Source organism: Tachysurus vachellii, chromosome 7 (assembly GCF_030014155.1).
Source record: "Tachysurus vachellii isolate PV-2020 chromosome 7, HZAU_Pvac_v1, whole genome shotgun sequence".
In the NCBI taxonomy this organism is placed as follows: Eukaryota; Metazoa; Chordata; class Actinopteri; order Siluriformes; family Bagridae; genus Tachysurus; species Tachysurus vachellii.
In genome coordinates, this window is record NC_083466.1 from 20,937,462 (window position 1) to 20,946,569 (window position 9,108).

Sequence of the window (9,108 nt, forward strand, 5' to 3'; positions counted from 1 at the left end):
TTATTATGTTGGATACTATCTATATATAATGTATTTTAATGATTAATAAATATACTTTATAACAAAACCAGAAAGTGTTTTTATAATGTGTTGAATAGCTGAAAATAAAATATATTTGCTAAATTTCTGATATGTAGCTCTAAAAAAACAACCAAATAAATAAATCAGAAGATCAAAGGCAGGAAAGGGGTTTATTGTATATTATTATGCAAAGTTATATTTTTTTCATTTCTTTAATAATACATAAAGTAACGTAAAAGGATTTTGTACAAAATCCTAATGTTAATTATACAAAATATTTGTGATTGATTTTCCATAACTGCTCATCAAGTCCATTTTCTGTGTGGTGCTGTTGCTCAGACAGTCCTCCAGCCCTACAGTCTGCAGTTAATGCCTCCTGTGACTGTAACAGTCTCTCCTGTGATGTATGAGGCATCGTCTGAACACAGGAAAGCAATCACACCACCAATATCCTCTGGTTTCCCCAACCTAGGAGCAAATAATTCAGGTCATTTTTATATACAATATTATACCTTTAAGATTTCAATTACTATTACATTCTATGCCACTAAACTTCACACATTGACATATATAGCATTTAGCAGAAGCCCTTATCCAGGGTGGCTTATATTTATCTTATTTATACAGCTGAGGGTTAAGGGCCTTCCTCAGAGGCCCAAGACTGGCAGCTTGATGGCCCAGGGGTTCAAACTGTGTCTGAGACACACTCTTCAGCCTCCTGCCATTCTTCCCTCAGGCCGTCACATTCTCAACACCCAGAACTGAACTGTGACCGAACGAATACACACACACTTTTTTTTCTCAATTAAAGCTCAATTGCTGTTTTGCACATTCGCTATAAATGTTCTTTGTTTCAATACATCACCCAATTGCTGCTCTAACAGAAGTATATATACAATCCCTGACAAAAGTCTTGTTGCTTATCTATTTTGTAGAAACACCTGCTATTAACCTGACTTTTAATTAATCAATTGGTGTTAGAAATAGCTCATATGAAAAGCTAAAACCCTCCCAAATGATGTTTAATGCACTGAAATAAATTAGTTTCACTGAAAAAAGATTTATCATTTAATCAAGACAGAAAGGTCAAATTTTGGCACGACAAAAGTTTTGTCTATTTTGTCGCCTATACAGAAATTGAACAAATTTACTGCAAATACAAAAATATGTCAGCAAATTAAGTAGTGGTGCTGTGAGATCCAAATTTAATATCTTGTATTATGACTTCCATGAGCTTGAAGGACTGCATCCATGCGGTTTGGCAAGGATTCATACAATTTATTGATGGTCATCAGGAATAGCAAAGAAAGCAGTCTTGCATGCCTCCCAGAGTTCATCAATATTCTTTGGTTTCGTCTTCCATGCTTCCTCTTTCATCCTACCCCACATATGCTCAATGATGTTCATGTCTGGTGACTGGGCTGGCCAATCCTGGAGCATCTTGATCTTCTTCGCCTTGAGGAACTTTGATGTGGAGATGGAAGTATGCGATGGAGCACCATCCTGCTGCAGAATTTGGCCTCTTATGGTTGGGAATATAAGAGGTAGCTAAGATTTCTTGGTATTTTAGACTATTGATGTTGCCTTCCACCCTGCAGGTCTCTCGCACACCCCACATACTGGATGTAACCCCAGACCATGATTTTTCCGCCACCAAACTTCACTGTTTTCTGGGTGAATCTCGGATCCATGAGGGCTCCAGTAGGTCTCCTGCAATATTTATGGCGACTGTGGTGTAATTCAACAGAAGATTCATCTGAAAAATCCACCTTGGCAAATGCCACACGGTTTTTCAATTTTGTTTAGTGCTGGCTTCTGGGCACTGATTAGACCATGGAGGCCATTTCGAGACAGAATCCGACAAACTGTTCTGGTTGACACAGGGACTTCAGGTGACCAGGTCTCATGGAGCTCTGCTGCAGTGGAAAATGGGCTGGCCTTGGATTTTTGACCCAACAAACGGTCCTCTTGCGACAAAAGTTGTCTTGCGGGGTCTGCCTGACCTGGGCTTGTCCAAAACGTCTCCAGTCTCTTCAAACCTTTTTTATTATCCTCTGTACTTGACGCTGAGACACACTGAAGGTGTCTGCCACATCAGCACTGGATCTGGTCTTCAGCCTCTTGATAATCAAAACTTTAGTCTCAGGGTGAATCTTAGGCATGTTTGCAGAGGTCTAGTTGCAGTTGATATGAAGGTCTAGTGTACTGGGGTTCTTTTTATACACACCTAAGACCTAATTGATCCATTATTAGTCACAGGTGAAGCTCATATGACAAGGCGACAACACTTATGTCTTTGCAAAAATTGACTCAATGGGCTTTACCAAGCTGTGAATATTAGAATACTTTTTGACAGATTCGTTTTGCACTGAAACATTATTACAAAAGCTGTTGGGATTAAAATGAGCCATTTCTTGTAAAAATAATCTTGATTAGAAATATATTTCAGCGGCACTTCAGGTCAATTTGTACACAAGCGACAAGACTTTTGTCAGGGACTGTATATATATGTTTGCATTAAGCCTGTGTTTACAACCCTCATTTGCAACTTTACAACTCTATACCTTGCATAATGTTTGGTATAGCATTCAGAATGCTCTCTGGTTGGCTTGTGTTTTTTTTGTTGTTGTCGTGTTTTGTTTTGTCTTGCACTAGGTTGCACTCATTGCGCTTTATGTGGCTAGGACAACTTCCTTTCAGTCCTTGGCTCTGTCTTTGTTCTATGTGGCACCAGGGTCCTGGACGAACATTGCTTCATTTCACTGCATACTGCGTCAGCTATATATGGTTGAAAAGACAATAAAAGCTTCTTGACTTGACTTGGAACTCATGACCTTCTAATCAGTAGCCCAAGCACATAATCACTGAGCTACCAGGCTTTTTTTGTGGTGTTTGGCCAAATGACTTTGGTAGAATCAAACAATATTACAGTGTTTTGTACTGTGTATGGTTTTGTATTGTGTTTGTTTTGTCACATGCTTTAGAGCTTCAGTATACAGGCTGACATCACTAATATAAACCTGAGCTCTTCCAGTAAAATGTAAATACCTTTTAATGCTGAGCATCTTCAGGAACTCAGAAGCAATTTCTTCATTCTGCCAAAGCTGCAACAACAGAGAGTGTTGAACAAAAACACTTTCTAATGTATGAGGAGATAAGACCAAAAGAAATAGAAATAAGTACTACTCAATTTATAACTTAAAAAATAATAAAAGTTAACACGCTCTAGAAAGTAATAAATAAAAAGTGATGTAAACCTAGGACAGGAAATGATAATGTATGAATTCTTACAGCAGAACTGAAGCGTGTCTTGATGATTCCTGGAGCCACACAGTTGACCCTGATGTTACTCTGTGCGAGTTCAGGAGCGAGAGCTCGCGTTAGACCCAACAGTGCGGTCTTACTCACGCTGTACGGACCCAGACCCTAACACACACGTGATAAAGTCAGCCCCAAAAAAAAGGCATGATTGATGAAAGACACAGTTTGAAGTCTTGAATCATGCTAAATTATTCACTCAGTGTTAAGATATTTCTTTATATTTTATCTTTCATCACTTTACATATAGCTCTCACCGTCATTGGCTGGTAGCCTCCTACTGAAGACACTAACACAACTGAGCCACCTCTGAAAAGGAGAACACTCATTAATTTCACAATCAGAACAATGACTGCTGACACAACACTTTCCTCCAATTATTTTCATTTTCTCACCCTCTTTTCTCCATGTGAGGCACGACAAGTTTTGTTAGAAGGAATGAACACTTCACATTGACATCTAATATCTGAAGAAAAAGACCACCAGCATGTAAACAGGTGACATGTACAGGCTTATGATAAAAGTTACAGCAGAAGAGCATGATGTGAGATAATGTGAATAACATCCTGCCATGTGATAGTGCCAGAAATGTGTTCCCCATTTCCATTTGAACCACTAGGCCAGGGGTGGCCAACCAGTCAGAGACCAAGAGCCACATTTTTTACTGTGTTACCGCAAAGAGCCACATCATACACATGGGCACACATGATCATCACCTTTTTTCCCTGCCATTTTGAGAGCGAACTTGACACAAATTGTTTACTCAAATGATCTTGCTCCTACTGGGAAACTTTGAGGTATTTTCATCCCACTCACATGCGCGTTTGACGAAAATACCGCATTGAACTCAAGCGAAGCGAACACGCAAAATAAAAATACACACAAACTTCGATATGAACGTAAGAACTGCATGAAACCGGGCAAAGAGCCGCATGCGGCTCGGGAGCCGCGGGTTGGCCACGCCTGCACTAGGCATAATTAACGTTATTTTTATTTTTATGCAGTTCCACTCAATCAGCCAAACCTGTCAGTTGTGCAGTGCAGAAAATAACAGATACACATCAAACACCAGAATGGGGAAATAATGTGATTTTTGTGACTTTGACTTCAGCCAAGTTCTTGGTGCTGATCTAGGATTTTCAGACATAACACATTCTTACAAATGGCATAAAAAAAAAAACATCCAGCGAGAGGGCAATTTGTGAGTGCTGAGAGAGGTCAGGGTTAATGGCCAGACTGTTGCAAGCTTATGGGAAGGTTACAGTAACTCTAATAACCACTGTTTACATCTGTGGTGAGCAGAAAAGCATCTCAGAATGCACAAGCTGAACCATGGGATGGTTTCTGAAATACCCAAACCATCCCATCTGACACCAATAACAAAAACAAGTCACAGAGATGACATTTTCCTCCTTCTTCTCATGTCTGATGTGAACATTAACTGAAGCCTCTTAATCACAACTCTAAGCCTTACCTTAGTCCAGACCTCATCGGTGGATTCTAAAATGTTCCCGAAGAACGGGTTCACAGCTGCGTTAGAGACCAGTATGTCAATACCTCCACACTGCTCCACAGTCTGTGAAGAAAGCAATTGGTGAAGAAAGCAATTGACACATATCTTCTCCAAAAAGCTAAAGAGTTGGATTGATTCATGAGAGTCACACAAAAAGCTCACCATGTTGATCAGTTTTTCTCTGTCCCCTTTGTTTCCTACATTACAAGTAGTGCCGGTCACTTGAATGTTTTCACTGCGTAACAGCGACACAGCCTTGTCCACATTGGCCTGTCGACGGCTGCTCACAACAACATGAGCCCCGCTTCTCCCCAGCGCCTGAGCAGCTGCCAAGCCAATACTGAAAGTATAGACAGTACACGGTTATTAACAACTCTTAATTATAACTGTGTCCTTAACCTGTCTAACTACGACTACCAATTATGGTGCTGAACCTAAAATTAATTCTGTGACAGGGGAAAATTACAGTGAGCACCACCATGACCTTGTCTGTGGGTGCGGTAACTACGGCAACTACAGTATGTATACCCATCAGTGGATGCAGTAACTATGGCAACTTTTCCAGTGAGACTGCTGTATGACATCATTCTTCCACCAGCGACAGGATTGGTCAAAAGGCACTTCGACACAGCCCTCAACATTACCTATGAATAATGACAAGAATGTTAGTTGAGTGAGCTATTATTATAATACTAACTATAACACTATATGTTTTGTAACAAATGGCTAATATTGATGCTTGAATCCAGTGTCTAAACATGACAATGCACATTGACTCAATTCAACATGGCTTGTGTTTATGACCTTATAAAATGTAAACATTATCATTATTTGATGTTACGGTCACTGAAGTGTGTTGTGCAGGAATTTAAGGAGTGTATCATGACGGCAGAGATATTAGGCTTTTAAACACACACACACACACACACACACACACACACACACACACACACACACACACATCTTGTTGGCTGAGTTACAGCTCATTTTTGTATGTTAATCATCCATTTTATGCATTTTCTCAGTGTTGGATGTTTTTGGATAACAGAAAGTTTCCCAGAAGTGAAACAGTAGTATGTTAAAACAGTGTTTACAGTCAAATAACAGCACACCAACAAGCCTATAATTACATGACTGATGGACCTTATAATGACCACTGAGTGCAGTGTTTAATAAAAGCTTTGTGTGCCAAGTTCCATGCATTGGCATCTGAGGCTAATAATCATCTGTATCATTATGTAGTGTTAAATTAAACAGCTGGAAAAAGCTGCAATGTTCAGGCTGGACCTGATAAACTGGACTGATAAAAACACAACAATATAAATGACAGAAAACAGTAAATAGTTATATTACAATATGCATTATTGCACTTTAAATGGGGATTTTTTTTTTATTTATCCAAAATTTTCCAAAACTGTTGACTTCAACAATAAACCGCCTTAGTGTTCACTCTGAACATAAAATACTTAACATAAACATTACTTAACAATATATATATTTATTTATTTATATATTCATGTGCTTACTGTTACTTTACCTCTGTAGTAGAAGGGTCAAAGTTTTCTTGAACGGTATTTAATCAGGTTGGTTTACTTATCAATGTGGCTGTATTTCAAATAGTAATGCATTGAGCATTTAGTGCACTAAGTAGTGTATAACCTCTCCGGTATAAAGTGCACTTGCAAAGGGATTAAGAAGGTATTTGGTATTTATCCTGCGCCTACTTTTAAGCGGCCATGTTTGCGGAAGTCGTTCTGATTATAACTGTGTCCGATTGGCTGCACCTCTGCTTGGACATTTTTGATTGGTTAAAATAATAACCAATAGTAGACTTACTTATTTTTTTTAAATAACAATTTAAAATAATATTTAACGGTTTTATATAACGGTTATTTCATTAGTTAAACAACCAGTGTAGACTTCTATATCGTCGACACAATATTTAAGAGTTTTTTTCCATATGGAACATTTAGACACGACAATTTTAGTTTGTAAAATTAATGATTTAGATTTATTCCCTATTAATTAATAAATTGAGCATTGTATAATATTTTGGACCAGAGATAAACTGCATATTTATTTATCGATTTTTTTCTTTTTCGAGAATTAATCAGCATATAAAAAAAGAATATAAATATTCACATTTTGTCCACTAGGCGTTGTTGCAAACAGATGGGTGAGAAGAGTATATAATACAAATATTGTAATTACAATGTACTGTATATGAAAAGGGGGGCACGGTGGCTTAGTGGTTAGCACGTTCGCCTCACACCTCCAGGGTCAGGGTTCGATTCCCGCCTCCACCTTGTGTGTGTGGAGTTTGCATGTTCTCCCCGTGCCTCGGGGGTTTCCTCCGGGTACTCCGGTTTCCTCCCCCGGTCCAAAGACATGCATGGTAGGTTGATTGGCATCTCTGGAAAATTGTCCCTAGTGTGTGATTGCGTGAGTGAATGAGAGTGTGTGTGTGCCCTGTGGTGGGTTGGCACTCCATCCAGGGTGTGTCCTGCCTTGATGCCCGATGACACCCGAGATAGTTCGGATAAGCGGTAGAAGATGAATGAATGAATGTATATGAAAAATCTGTTAGAGCCTGTGACGATTTTTTCCAGTTTAACCTTTCCTGATTTAAGTAATTAAAATATTTAGTAATAAAATATTAGTTTATTAATCTTAAAACTTAAAACTAAAACTTTATGAAATACAAAAAAGCTAATTTTTTTTATAAACTTAATGTAATTATTTCCGATTATTTAACTTAAAAAAATATACTTTCCGATATTTATACCTAAATATCCTACAGGAAGTGGGCATTAATAAAATCAATTCATTAAGATTTGTTATTTCCAGACTGTGCCATTCTGAACAAGACTAAACCTGTACTATAAAACAAGGAATGGATTTAAAAACAGATTATTTCCTTCTTCCTGGATGAACATTAGTGCTTATAGACTACTGCTGGCTACTGTACTACATTTACATTTCCGTTTTCAGCATTTGACAGACGCCGTTATAAAGAGCGACTTCATTTTATACAACTGAGCAATTGAGAGTTAAGGGCCTTGCTCAGGGGCCCAGTAGTGGTAGCTAAGTGGACGTGGGATTTAACTACTAACTATTCTATCACATCCCCCCCTTAGACAATAATGTAGTCACAGTAATTAGCTCCTTTGTGTCGAAAAAAAGCAACATTAAACTTAAACTTGCTTTTTTTATAGATTTAATTTAAATCCACATTTCTTCTGGAAGTAACATCGTTCACTTGGATGTTTTGTCGGATAATTAAAATACAGATTGTGTTAAATATATTTCTATGCCTGACTCAGAACTTGACTCGAGTTTACTTCAGTTTAAAGTTGTCTTTTTAACTATGAGCACACTTTTTCCCTGTCAGGGAAACTGCGTAACATGTCATAACCTGTTATGTTTCACTTATCTGTGTATCTGTTCCTCTAGCCTCGAATATTCCCCTCTCGATCATCAACCTAGATGCTGAGAGAGGTAGATAATAATTTATCATAAACTGTTGCATCATAAAATGTTTATGTTGTTAAATCTCTCTATTTTTAAAACAATAATTCATTCATTAATTTTTTTTTTTTTTAACAAAAATACATATTTCCTGTATTGTGTGATTATGATGTGAAGGTAACAGCCAGCAAACTGACCGTTCTTCACTAGCTGTACAAATACAGGATACAAAAGGTAAAGCTTTAATATAATTACTATTACATATAAATTTTACACACTTTTGAGACTTTTCCAGAGGACAGCCTTGACACTTGTAAAATGCAGTAGATGACGTTCAGTGTTTTTGGTTTCTGACAGCTAACACTACAGACATGGTCACTCTGAGTAGGAGGACACTGAAAGTGGCATTCATGGTTATCCTCGTCATTATTCTCGTCCTCCTCGGCGGAGTCATTATCACTGGTGACAGGAGAATTTATTATTTTTTTTTTTTAATCATTTAAAAGATTTTGCTTAGCTAATTTGCTGTTAAATTAATAAACTTTATTTTATTTATTTTATTATTTTTATTTTATATTATTTTATTTTATTTATTTTATGTATGATGAATTTATATTGCATTGATTAAAAAAACAAAATTAACTGCTACACTTTGGTACTGTTACAGGATATAGATTAAATGAAGTGACCGATCAGCTTAACACAGGTAAATACCTTTCTCCAGTAATGATCATTGATTTATACAACCTTCCCTAATGTGTGAATATGTCACCTAGATGAAGGTTTGT

The 9,108-nt window shown here is 37.5% G+C and overlaps 2 protein-coding genes across 3 annotated transcripts in view; one reads left to right on the forward strand and one right to left on the reverse strand.

The window, feature by feature from the left end:
* Positions 1–172: 172 nt before the first annotated feature.
* dhrs4 (dehydrogenase/reductase (SDR family) member 4) overlaps positions 173–9,108 on the reverse strand; it is a 10,640-nt gene continuing 1,704 nt past the window's right edge. Inside the window, exons 1-9 of one of the 2 annotated variants that reach the window (XM_060874909.1) lie at positions 6,390–6,510; positions 5,381–5,496; positions 5,015–5,192; positions 4,814–4,915; positions 3,735–3,805; positions 3,597–3,648; positions 3,313–3,447; positions 3,070–3,125; positions 173–489 (exon numbers count right to left, since the gene is read on the reverse strand). In XM_060874909.1, the coding sequence (XP_060730892.1) occupies positions 375–489; positions 3,070–3,125; positions 3,313–3,447; positions 3,597–3,648; positions 3,735–3,805; positions 4,814–4,915; positions 5,015–5,192; positions 5,381–5,493 (822 nt within the window). In that variant the 5' untranslated portion in view covers positions 5,494–5,496; positions 6,390–6,510 and the 3' untranslated portion in view covers positions 173–374. Of the gene's footprint in view, positions 490–3,069; positions 3,126–3,312; positions 3,448–3,596; positions 3,649–3,734; positions 3,806–4,813; positions 4,916–5,014; positions 5,193–5,380; positions 5,497–6,389; positions 6,511–9,108 lie in introns of those variants that run through there. The other variant, XM_060874910.1, reaches the window with a different exon arrangement.
* LOC132848859 (E3 ubiquitin-protein ligase TRIM39-like) overlaps positions 8,334–9,108 on the forward strand; it is a 2,749-nt gene continuing 1,974 nt past the window's right edge. The window contains exons 1-4 of the mRNA XM_060874911.1: positions 8,334–8,350; positions 8,498–8,554; positions 8,678–8,782; positions 8,988–9,026. Of these exons, the coding sequence (XP_060730894.1) occupies positions 8,692–8,782; positions 8,988–9,026 (130 nt within the window). The 5' untranslated portion in view covers positions 8,334–8,350; positions 8,498–8,554; positions 8,678–8,691. The remainder of the gene's footprint in view (positions 8,351–8,497; positions 8,555–8,677; positions 8,783–8,987; positions 9,027–9,108) is intronic.